The sequence below is a fragment of the Entelurus aequoreus genome, linkage group LG09, assembly GCF_033978785.1.
Source record: "Entelurus aequoreus isolate RoL-2023_Sb linkage group LG09, RoL_Eaeq_v1.1, whole genome shotgun sequence".
In the NCBI taxonomy this organism is placed as follows: Eukaryota; Metazoa; Chordata; class Actinopteri; order Syngnathiformes; family Syngnathidae; genus Entelurus; species Entelurus aequoreus.
The window spans coordinates 973,250-987,107 of NC_084739.1; the positions used below are offsets into that span (position 1 = coordinate 973,250).

The 13,858-nt window shown below is 39.7% G+C and overlaps 1 protein-coding gene across 1 annotated transcript in view; it reads left to right on the top strand.

Annotated features, from left to right (window-relative positions):
* The window catches only part of LOC133657824 (protocadherin-15-like), a 69,805-nt gene that overhangs the window by 55,171 nt on the left and 776 nt on the right, over positions 1-13,858 (top strand). Inside the window, exon 4 of the mRNA XM_062059605.1 lies at positions 8,645-8,950. Within this exon, the coding sequence (XP_061915589.1) occupies positions 8,645-8,950 (306 nt within the window). The remainder of the gene's footprint in view (positions 1-8,644; positions 8,951-13,858) is intronic.

Sequence of the window (13,858 nt, forward strand, 5' to 3'; positions counted from 1 at the left end):
CATGAACAAACTCAGAATAAGACATGACCTGCGGCCACAGGTCATAAAGTGGCTATACACCAGGGGTCACCAACCTTTTTGAAACCGAGAGCTACTTCTTGATTACTGATTAATGCGAAGGGCTACCAGTTTGATACACACTTGAATAAATTGCCAGAAATAGCCAATTTGCTCAATTTACCTTTAACTCTGTGTTATTATTAATAATTAATGATAATTACTCTTAATTGAACGGTTTAAAAGAGGACAAAACACGAAAAAAATGACAATTACATTTTGAAACATAGTTTATCTTCAATTTCGACTCTTTAAAATTCAAAATTCAACCGAAAAAAAGAAGAGAAAAACTAGCTAATTCGAATCTTCTTGAAAAAAATTTAAAAAATAATTTATGGAACATCATTAGTAATTTTTCCTGATTAAGACTAATTTTAGAATTTTGATGACATATTTTAAATAGGTTAAAATCCAATCTACACTTTGTTAGAATATATAACAAATTGGACCAAGCTATATTTCTAACAAAGACAAATCATTATTTCTTCTCGATTTTCCAGAACAAAAAGAAATTCAAAAGACTTTGAAATCAGATTTAAATTTGATTCAACAGATTTTCTAGATTTGCCAGAATAATTTTTTTGAATTTTAATCATAATAATTTTGAAGAAATATTTCACAAATATTCTTCGTCGAAAAAACAGAAGCTAAAATGAAGAATTAAATTAAAATGTATTTATTATTCTTTACAATAAAAAAAAAAATAGTTGAACATTGATTTAAATTGTCAGGAAAGAAGAGGAAGGAATTTAAAAGGTAAAAAGGTATATGTGTTTAAAAATCCTAAAATCATTTTTAAGGTTGTATTTTTTCTCTAAAATTGTCTTTCTGAAAGTTATAAGAAGCAAAGTAAAAAAAATAATGAATTTATTTAAACAAGTGAAGACCAAGTCTTTAAAACATTTTCTTGGATTTTCAAATTCTATTCGAGTTTTGTCTCTCTTAGAATGAAAAATGTCGGGCAAAGCGAGACCAGCTTGCTAGTCGATAAATACAATTTAAAAAATAGAGGCAGCTCACTGGTAAGTGCTGCTATTTGAGCTATTTTTAGAACAACTCATCTGGTCCTTACGGGCTACCTGGTGCCCGCGGGCACCGCGTTGGTGACCTCTGCTGTAGAGTGTTTAGCACATGCTATATCAGAAGCAAACACATAAAGAAATAGTGAGATTATATATATATATATATATATATATATATATATATATATATATATATATATATATATATATATATATATATATATATATATATATATATATATATTTAGATGAGTGCTGTCAGATGATTTTTATTTTTTTTAATATTTTGTTTCCTCTGATTAACCGAGTAGGTGTGTTTATCCTCCCAGTCTAGACCAATAGTTCAGTCCTAAAGACATTATAATATATTTTATTTGTAAAAAGCACTTTATATTGAGTAAACAATCTCAAAGTGCTACAGTGTATTAAAAAAAAAATAATAAAAAAATATATAAAAAGATAATAAAGAAATAAATGAAAATAAAAACTAGAACAGCCAAATAGCTATAACTAGTATGCATATATCTAAAAAAATATTTTTTTAAAAGAAGGGTTTTTAAGCCTTTTTCTATGAGCATCCTCGGTCTGTGGTGCCCTCAGGTGGTCAGGGAGAGCGTTCCACAGACTGGGAGCGGCGGAGCCGAAAGCCCGGTCTCCCATCGTTCGTAGCTTTGTCCTCGGCAAAGCAACATCAACTGCCTGCGAGTCCACATTGAGGGCAGAATTCCCCCGTGCGACACAATGTGAGCTCCAGCTGTATTTGGTGAAGACGCTGCACCCTAAATATGTTGTTTTTCCAACTTCTTTTTTTAATGTTTTATTTTGTTCTTATCCTGTCCAGCCACATAAAGTCCAGACACATAATATTGATGCCCATTTGTGGCAATAGGAGGGGATAGAAAGATGTACAAATAAAAAAAATAAAAAATAAAAATAAAAAACGGGGCTGAATTGTAGGGACAAGAGTCAACTGATACAACATATACGAACATGATACCAGTATTAATACAAACCGATTAGTAAGGTCAAAAGTACACATTGAGAACACATTGGGAGCACATTGGTAACACATTGGGGCCACATTGGGAACACATTGGGGCCACATTTGGGGCCACATTGGGGCCTCATTTGGAACACATTGGGAACACATTGGGGCCACATTGGGGCCACATTTGGGGCCACATTGGGGCCTCATTTGGAACACATTGGGAACACATTGGGGCCACATTGGGAACACATTGGGGCCACATTTGGGGCCACATTGGGGCCTCATTTGGAACACATTGGGAACACATTGGGGCCACATTGGGGCCAAATGGGGGCCACACTGAGAACACATTGGGGCCACATTGAGAACATATTGGGGGCACATTGGGGCCACGTTGAGAACACATTGGGGCCACATTGAGAACACATTGGGGCCACATTGGGGCAAAATTGGGAACACATTGAGGCCACATTGGATCCAAATTAGTGGCCTCATTTGGAACACATTGAGGCCACATTGGGAACACATTGGGAACACATTGGGGCCACATTGGGAACACATTGGTAACACATTGGGCCCACATTGGGAACACATTGGGGCCACATTGGGAACACATTGGGGCCACATTTGGGGCCACATTGGGGCCTCATTTGGAACACATTAGGAACACATTGGGGCCACATTGGGGCCAAATGGGGGCCACATTGAGAACACATTGGGGGCACATTGGGGCCACATTGAGAACACATTGGGGCCACATTGGGGCAAAATTGGGAACACATTGAGGCCACATTGGATCCAAATTAGGGGCCTCATTTGGAACACATTGAGGCCACATTGGGAACACATTGGGAACACATTGGGGCCACATTGGGAACACTTTGGTAACACATTGGGCCCACATTGGGAACACATTGGTAACACATTGGGCCCACATTGGGAACACATTGGGGCCACATTGGGAACACATTGGGGCCACATTTGGGGCCACATTGGGGCCTCATTTGGAACACATTGGGAACACATTGGGGCCACATTGGGGCCAAATGGGGGCCACATTGAGAACACATTGGGGGCACATTGGGGCCACATTGAGAACACATTGGGGCCACATTGGGGCAAAATTGGGAACACATTGAGGCCACATTGGATCCAAATTAGGGGCCTCATTTGGAACACATTGAGGCCACATTGGGAACACATTGGGAACACATTGGGGCCACATTGGGAACACATTGGTAACACATTGGGCCTACATTGGGAACACATTGGGGCCACATTGGGAACACATTGGTAACACATTGGTAACACATTGGGCCCACATTGGGAACACATTGGGGCCACATTGAGAACACATTGGGGCCACATTGGAAACACATTGGTAACGCATTGCGCCCACATTGGGAACACATTGGGGCCACATTGAGAACACATTGGGGCCACATTGGGAACACATTGGGGCCACATTGGGCCCACATTGGGAACACATTGGGGCCACATTGGGTACAAAATGGGGCCACATTGGGAACACATTGGGGCCACATTGGGAACACATTGGTAACACATTGGGCCCACATTGGGAACACATTGGGGCCACATTGGGAACACATTGGGGCCACATTGAGAACACATTGGGGCCACATTGGGAACACATTGGGAACACATTGGGGCCACATTGAGAACACATTGGGGCCACATTGGGAACACATTGGTAACACATTGGGCCCACATTGGGTACACATTGGGGCCACATTGGGAACACATTGGGGCCACATTGGGAACACATTGGGGCCACATTGGGAACACATTGGTAACGCATTGGGCCCACATTGGGAACACATTGGGGCCACATTGGGAACACATTGGGCCCACATTGGGGCCACATTGAGAACACATTGGGGCCACATTGAGAACACATTGGGGCCACATTGGGAACACATTGGGAACACATTGGGCCCACATTGGGAACACATTGGGGCCACATTGGGTACACAATGGGGCCACATTGGGAATACATTGGGGCCACATTGGGAACACATTGGTAACACATTGGGCCCACATTGGGAACACATTGGGGCCACATTGGGAACACATTGGGGCCACATTGGGAACACATTGGGCCCACATTGGGAACACATTGGGGCCACATTGGGAACACATTGGGAACACATTGGGGCCACATTGGGAACACATTGGGAACACATTGGGCCCACATTGGGAACACATTGGGGCCACATTGGGAACACATTGGTAACACATTGGGCCCACATTGGGAACACATTGGGCCCACATTGGGAACACATTGGGGCCACATTGAGAACACATTGGGGCCACATTGAGAACACATTGGGGCCCCATTGGGAACACATTGGGGCCACATTGGGCCCACATTGGGAACACATTGGGGCCATATTGGGTACACAATGGGGCCACATTGGGAATACATTGGGGCCACATTTGGAACACATTGGTAACACATTGGGCCCACATTGGGAACACATTGGGGCCACATTGGGAACACATTGGGGCCACATTGGGAACACATTGGTAACACATTGGGCCCACATTGGGAACACATTGGGGCCACATTGGGAACACAATGGGGCCACATTGTGAACACATTGGGGCCCACATTGACATCTGTGTTGGTGAATCTTTTGCAATTTGTTTAATGAACAATGGAGACTGCAAAGAAGAAAGCTGTAGGTGGGATTGGTGTATTAGCGGCTGGCTGCAGCAACACAACCAGGAGGACTTTGACTTGGATAGCAGACGCGCTATCCGACGCTAGCCGCCGACCGCATCGATGATCGGGTGAAGTCCTTCGTTGCTCCGTCGATCGCTGGAACGCAAGTGAGCACGGGTGTTGATGAGCAGATGAGGGCTGGCTGGCGTAGGTGGATAGCTAATGTTTTTAGCATAGCTCTGTCGAGGTCCCGTAGCTAAGTTAGCTTCAATGGCGTCGTTAGCAACAGCATTGTTAACCTTCGCCAGCCTGGAAAGCATTAACCGTGTAGTTACATGTCCATGGTTTAATAGTATTGTTCATTTTCTGTCTATCCTTCCAGTCAGGGGTTTATTTATTTAGTTTATATCTGCAGTTAAGCCCGATGCTATCACGTTAGCTCCGTAGCTAAAGTGCTTCGCCGATGTATTGTCGTGGAGATAAAAGGCACTGTGAATGTCCATTTTGCGTTCTCGACTCTCATTTTCAAGAGGATATAGTATCCCAGGTGGTTTAAAATACAAATCCGTGATCTACAATAAAAAAAGGAGAAAGTGTGGAATCCAATGAGCCAGCTTGTACCTAAGTTACGGTCAGAGCGAAAAAAGATACGTCCTGCACTGCTCTCTAGTCCTTCACTCTCACGTACCTCATCCACAAATCTTTCATCCCGGCTCAAATTAATGGGGTAATCGTCGCTTTCTCGGTCCGAATCACTCTCGCTGCTGGTGTGACGTCACGCTACTTCCGGTACAGGCAAGGCTCTTTTTTTTTATCAGCGAGCAAAAGTTGCGAACTTTATCATCAATGTTCTCTACTAAATCCTTTCAGCAAAAATATGGCAATATCGCGAAATGATCAAGTATGACACATAGAATGGATCTGCTATCCCCGTTTAAATAAAAATGTCAGTAGGCCTTTAACTTTAATATATTAACCACAAAGACTTCTGTCTTTGTGGTTAATTTATTTATTTTCATATGTATTCTGATTTAGAAACGACCTCTAGTGAACATACACATCTCAGGAAATGATGAGCATTCATTAATGATTTTTTCCCCGATGTAAAATTCGTCCTGACTTGAAGAATGGCATGTTGCGGCGTCAAGGTCCACTTTTGTTCCGTCGTGATGAAAAGCCGAGTTTGTATAACCGATGGGTGTTGCCCTTTTGAACCCGTGCACGATTATTCACCAGGGTGAGCCTCAAACGAAGCGAGCGCTCGTCGGCTTGAGCCTGAAGTCTGGTGTGAATATGCAAGAGCGTTAGAATACAAACCCTGGCTCTAATGGATCGTGTTCTGGATCAGATCAAACACACAACAGATGCTGTCAGCCTTAAGGCAAACGCCTTCAGTTTTGAAATGTGCCGCTCATTCAATCGCCCGTGAATACTTATCGCTTTCTGCCATTGTTGTTCTATGTAAATACTGATAGTCTGTTTTGGAACGTTTCTCCAGGGTCAGGAGGGAAAATGAGGTTTATTTGGGACTCTTTACTAGTTATGAGTCAGTGCGTATATCTCCCAAAACGGGAGACTTGTAAACCACGGAAGAGGGTTTTCAAACTTTGGCTTCTCCTCGGCACTATGACTCGTAGCTACTGGGCATTTGACCCATCCCCATGTTCACCCCCTGGGAGGTGAGGGGAGCAGTGGGCAGCGCATTTTGGTGATTTAACCCCCAATTCCAACCCTTGATGCTGAGTGCCAAGCAGGGGGGCAATGGGTGTCAGGTTCAAACACTGATGACATCTATTAAACAAGACAAGAGGCAGAATTCAATTTGCTCAATCGAGGAGAAATGTGTCGACCTGGAACCTCTTACAGTGTCACCCATCTGTTTCTAAAGGGATGGGGAGTATGTAAACAGTCATTGTTTTCGGTCACATTAACCCAAAAGAAAAAGATGTCTCGGGCTTGGGTTGGTCCTGGCTTCAGCCTGGGCAGGTCTTCGATGACAATAGATAACCCTCATCCCGTCTCCTCCCATCGTACACAATGGAATTTTCCAAGCCTTTGCTTGGTGTAACAATCAAACGCTTTTATGTTAAAATACTGAACAGATGTTTATTGGGATAAGGTAAACATCTGTTCAGTATTTTAACATAAAAGTGTTTGATTGTGAGGCATTAAAAGCCACAAAATGCAACGGGTCCATCGGACCCACAAACGCTGGCTGAGTAACAACAATATGAACGTTGCACGGAAAATTTCTCTACCAGTTTCTGCATCCCACAGGGATTCTTCTTTTGTGTTTCTGCACCTGCGGTTTCCACACAAGGTTGCAACGTTGTTTGTCAACACTGTCTGCTCTCATTTTCTCGCACATTTGACATATGTTTATTGGGATAAGGTAAACATCTGTTCAGTATTTTAACATAACAGTGTTTGATTGTGAGGCATTAAAAGCCACAAAATGCAACGGGTCCATCAGACCCACAAACGCTGGGCTGAGTAACAACAATATGAACGTTGCACAAGGGTTAACCATCAAGCCAACCAGGTAGACTTGACAGGTCTGCCTGGTTGGCCACGCCAATAAGAACAGCTGATAGGCGACACGTCACAGTGGTCAGGTGACCCTTCTGAAGAAGACTGCAGACGACAGTCCAAACATGTCAATCAATCAATCAATGTTTATTTATATAGCCCTTAATCACAAGTGTCTCAAAGGGCTGCACAAGCCACAACGATATCCTCGGTACAGAGCCCACACAAGGGCAAGGAAAAACTCACAACCCCAATGGGACGTCGATGTGAACGACTAAGAGAAACCTTGGAGAGGACTGCAGATGTGGGTGACCCCCCCCCCCCTCTAGGGGAGACCGGATGCAATGGACGTCGAGTGGGTCTGACATAATATTGTGAAAGTCCAGTCCATAGTGGATCTAACATAATAGTGAGAGTCCAGTCCATAGTGGGGCCAGCAGGAGACCATCTCGAGCGGAGACGGGTCAGCAGCGCAGAGATGTCCCCAACCGATGCACAGGCGAGCGGTCCACCCCGGGTCCCGACTCTGGACAGCTAGCACTTCATCCATGGCCACTTTGTGGAGGGGGGCTGAGGAGAAAATAATAGAAACGGCAGATCAACTGGTCTAAAAAAGGGGGGTCTATTTAAAGGCTAGAGTATACAAATGAGTTTTAAGATGGGACTTAAATGCTTCTACTGAGGTAGCATTTCTAACTGTTACCGGGAGGGCATTCCATAGTACAGAAAACACTCTATAGCCCACAGACTTTTTTTGGGCTCTGGGAATCACTAATAAGCCGGAGTTCTTTGAACGCAGATTTCTTGCCGGGACATATGGTACAATACAATCAGCAAGATAGGATGGAGCTACACCGTGTAGTATTTTATACCTAAGTAGTAGAACCTTAAAGTCACATCTTAAGTGCACAGTGTCGGGTAAAGATTCCATCTAAATATATAGAAAATATTGTCTGATTACAAGACGATTTGAATGAGTTTATTAAAAGATACCGCTCGCAATTTGTTCACTTCTTTGGGGGCAGGAGGGTGGTGGGGTACACGTTTTAATCCTGACTCTTTTCCTGCTCGTCTCTCTCAGCGCCGCCGTAGGCTAGCTGACATTGCATCACCAGCTGACAATCATCCGACGGTTCAGGTCGTGTTTCACGCTCCGTGTAAACGAGCACAGTCATCCATTTGAAGCCCCGGTGTTGGGAAACAAAAGGCTGCGGGTTCCAGATAGCAGATGATTTAATCGGGAGGCGAGATACTTCCCGTTACGCCTGCGATCATTTCCACATGCATCCATGCAGCGGGCGCACAAGGGTAATAATTCATCTTTCTAATAGCAAAAACCCCTCTTGTGTTTTATCGCCGCAGGCCACGGATCCAGATGCGGGGGCTAATGGCCAAGTTCACTACCGCATCGTGAATCATCCTGACTTGTTCGTAATCAGCGCCAACGGCAGCATCTACACCCGGGTCCCGCTGGACCGGGAGCTAAGGAGCCGCTACCAGCTGGTGGTGGAAGCCTCGGACGGGGCGGTGGACCCCCGGCGCGCCACCTTGACCCTCGAGGTGGAGGTGACGGATATCGACGACAACAGCCCCGTCTTCTCTCAGCGGACGTACGCGGTGAGCGTGCCCGAGAACAGCCCCGTGGGAACCGTCATCCTGACGCTCAGCGTAAGTGTTTATGAAACATCCATCCATTTTCTACCGCTTGTCCCTTTTGGGGTCGCTGGAGCCTGTCTCAGCTGCATTCAGGCGGAAGGCCAACACAGATAGACAGACAACATTCACACACTAGGGACCATTTAGTGTTGCCAATCAACCTATCCCCAGGTGCATGTCTTTGGAGGTGGGAGGGGCCTATCCCCAGGTGCATGTCTTTGGAGGTAAGAGAGGCCTATCCCCAGGTGCTTGTCTTTGGAGGTGGGAGGGGCCTATCCCCAGGTGCATGTCTTTGGAGGTGGGAGGGGCCTATCCCCAGGTGCTTGTCTTTGGAGGTGGGAGGGGCCTATCCCCAGGTGCATGTCTTTGGAGGTGGGAGGAAGTCAGAGCACCCGGAGGGAACCCACGCAGTCACGGGGAGAACATGCAAACTCCACACAGAAAGATCCCGAGCCCGGGATTGAACTCAGGACTACTCAGGACCTTCGTATTGTGAGGCACATGCACTAACCCCTTTTCCGCCGTGCTGCCATATATATATATATATATATATATATATATATATATATATATATATATATATATATATATATATATATATATATATATATATATATATATATATATATATATATATATTAGGGGTGTGGGGAAAAATGTATTCAAATTTGAATCGGGATTCTCACGTTGTGCGATTCAAAATCGATTCTCATTTTTAAAAAATCGATTTTTTATTTGTTGATTTAAAAAAAAAAAAAAAAAAAAAAAAAAAAAACGTTTTTTTTTTTTTTTAAATGAATCAATCCAACAAAACAATACACAGCAACACCATAACAATGCAATCCAATTCCAAAACCAAAGCCGACCCAGCAACACTCAGAACTGCAACAAACGGAGCAATTGAGAGGAGACACAAACACGACACAGAACAAACCAAAAGTAGTGAAACAAAAATGAATATTATCAACAACAGTATCAATATTAGTTACAATTTCAACATGGCAGTGATTAAAAATCCCTCATTGACATTATCATTAGACATTTATAAAAAAAAAAGAACAATAGTGGCTTACACTTGCATCGCATCTCATAAGCTTGACAACACACTGTGTCCAATATTTTCTCAAAGATAAAATAAGTCATATTTTTGGTTCATTTAATAGTTAAAACAAATTTACATTATTGCAATCAGTTAATAAAACATTGTCCTTTACAATTATAAAAGCTTTTTACAAAAATCTACTACTCTGCTTACATGTCAGCAGACTGGGGTAGATCCTGCTGAAATCTATGTATTCCATGAATAGACAATCCTTTTGAATTGGGGAAAAAAATCGTTTTTGAATCGAGAATCGTGTTGAATTGAAAAAAAAATCGATTTTGAATCGAATCGTGACCCCAATAATCGATATTGAATCGAATCGTGGGACACCTAAAGATTCACAGCCCTAACATATATATATATATATATATATATATATATATATATATATATATATATATATATATATATATATATATATATATATATATATATATTTTTTTTAATATATATATATATATATATATATATATATATATATATATATATATATATATATATATATATATATATATATATATATATATATATATATATATATATATATATATATATATATATATATATATATATATATATATATATATATATATATATGTATATGTCTTAATTAGATTATCCAAAAAATAGTGCTCGATACCGTGGTAGAGCGTAATATGTATGTGGGAAAAAATCACAAGACGGAAAACCCCTCATGAAACAGGCCTGTAGAGATGAAATAGTCTTGTGATTTTTTCCCACACATACATATATATATATATATATATATATATATATATATATATATATATATATATATATATATATATATATATATATATATATATATATATATATATATATATATACACTACCGTTCAAAAGTTTGGTGTCACCCAAACAATTTAGTGGAATAGCCTTCATTTCTAAGAACAAGAATAGACTGTCGAGTTTCAGATAAAAGTTCTCTTTTTCTGGCCATTTTGAGTGTTTAATTGACCCCACAAATGTGATGCTCCAGAAACTCAATCTGCTCAAAGGAAGGTCAGTTTTGTAGCTTCTGTAACGAGCTAAAGTGTTTTCAGATGTGTGAACATGATTGCACAAGGGTTTTCTAATCATCAGTTAGCCTTCTGAGCCAATGAGCAAACACATTGTACCATTAGAACACTGGAGTGATAGTTGCTGGAAATGGGCCTCTATACACGTATGTAGATATTGCACCAAAAAGCAGACATTTGCAGCTAGAATAGTCATTTACCACATTAGCAATGTATAGAGTGTATTTCTTTCAAGTTAAGACTAGTTTAAAGTTATCTTCATTGAAAAGTACAGTGCTTTTCCTTCAAAAATAAGGACATTTTAATGTGACCCCAAACTTTTGAACGGTAGTGTATATATACCGTATTTTTCGGTCTATAAGTCACAGTTTTTTTCATAGTTTGGCCGGGGGTGCGACTTATACTCAGGAGCGACTTATGTGTGAAATTATTAACACATTAGCGTAAAATATCAAATAATATTATTGATCTCATTCACGTAGGGGCGGTATAGCTCGGTTGGTAGAGCGGCCGTGCCAGCAACTTGAGGGTTGCAGGTTCGATCCCCGCTTCCGCCATCCTAGTCACTGCCGTTGTGTCCTTGGGCAAGACACTTTACCCACCTGCTCCCAGTGCCACCCACACTGGTTTGAATGTAACTTAGATATTGGGTTTCACTATGTAAAGCGCTTTGAGTCACTTGAGAAAAAGCGCTATATAAATGTAATTCACTTCACTTCACTTCACGTAAGAGACTAGACGTATAAGATTTCATGGGAGTTAGCGATTAGGAGTGACAGATTGTTTGGTAAACGTATAGCATGTTCTATATGTTATAGTTATTTGAATGACTCTTACCATAATATGTTACGTTAACATACCAGTTGGTTATGTATGCCTCATATAAAGTACACTTATTCAGCCTGTTGTTCACTATTCTTTATTTATTTTAAATTGCCTTTCAAATGTCTATTCTTGGTGTTGGGTTTTTTTAAATACATTTTCCCAAAAAATGTGACTTATATATGTTTTTTTCCGTCTTTATTATGCATTTTCGACCGGTGCGACTTATACTCCGGAGAGACTTATACTCCGAAAAATACGGTATATATATATATATATATATATATATATATATATATATATATATATATATATATATATATATATATATATATATATATATATATATATATATATGTATGTATATATATATATATATATATATATATATATATATATATATATATATATATATATATATATATATATATATATATATATATATGTATATATATATATATATATATATATATATATATATATATATATATATATATATATATATATATATATATATATATATATATATATATATATATATATATATATATATATATATATATATACAGTACAGGCCAAAAGTTAGGACACACCTTCTCATTCAATGCGTTTTCTTTATTTTCATGACTATTTACATTGTAGATTGTCACTGAAGGCATCAAAAGTATGAATGAACACATGTGGAGTTATGTACTTAACAAAAAGAAGGTGAAATAACTGAAAACATGTTTTATATTCTAGTTTCTTCAAAATAGCCACCCTTTGCTCTGATTACTCTTTTGCACACTCTTGGCATTCTCTCCATGAGCTTCAAGAGGTAGTCACCTGAAAGGGTTTTCACTTCACAGATGCCATCAGTGACAATCTACAATGTAAATAGTCATGAAAATAAAGAAAACGCATTGAAATGAGAAGGTGTGTACACATTTTTGGCCTGTACTGTATGTGTGTGTGTGTATATATATATGTATATATATATATATATATATATATATATATATATATATATATATATATATATATATATATATATATATATATATATATATATATATATATATATATATATATATATATATATATATATATATATATCTCACTGTGCCAACTGTACTACTATATGAGTACGTATTTTCTATTGTTTCATTGAAAATAAAACAGCAAAGTCCATTTGGCTGTCATCTGTTTTAATTATGAGACACAATTGTGTCAAAGTCATGATTTTTTTTTGTTCATGCTTGAAATAAGAAATGATTACTTTAAAAAAGTAGTTTTCTACTTGTGAGTGTTGACGACAGAGCTTTGCAACACTTCATATTCCAGTTTCAAGCATGTTTTACTCAATATAGGTAATCAAATCTCAGCAACAAGCTGTGATATCTTACTGAGATCATTTAGGACCAAAACCCTTAAAACAAGTAAAACACTCTAATATAAAATCTGCTTAGTGAGAAGAATGATCTTATCAGACAGAAAATAAGCAAATATCACCCTTATTTGAGATATTTCATCTTACTTATGTAGTGGATTGTCCGAAGCTTAAACAGCAACAAAAGTGAGTTTAGTACAAAAAGTTTATTTACCCATAGTCAAAAGTGCAAAGTCGGATTGAGCTGCCCATGCAGACAAACAAACGTCCTCCGGAGGACACGAGAATCAAGCCATCTTTTTCAGCCCTCGTCACTTGGCCATTTTATCTGTTTCCCCCATGCCCCAAAGTCCTGTTGTTTTCGACATGTTTGTTTTGCAACTTCCTTGAATCCCTTAGTCATGCTTAGACAATCAAAACATTTTGTAGAATGGTCAGAGCGACTCCATATTTAACTTTGTCCTACATCTGGTCCTTCAATGGTATAGAATAGAAGAGAAATGAAACAAGTAGACATTCTTGATAGACACGAAATATAGCTCAAAGGTCAGAAATTCTACTACACTTCGATTATCAGTTTTTGCAGT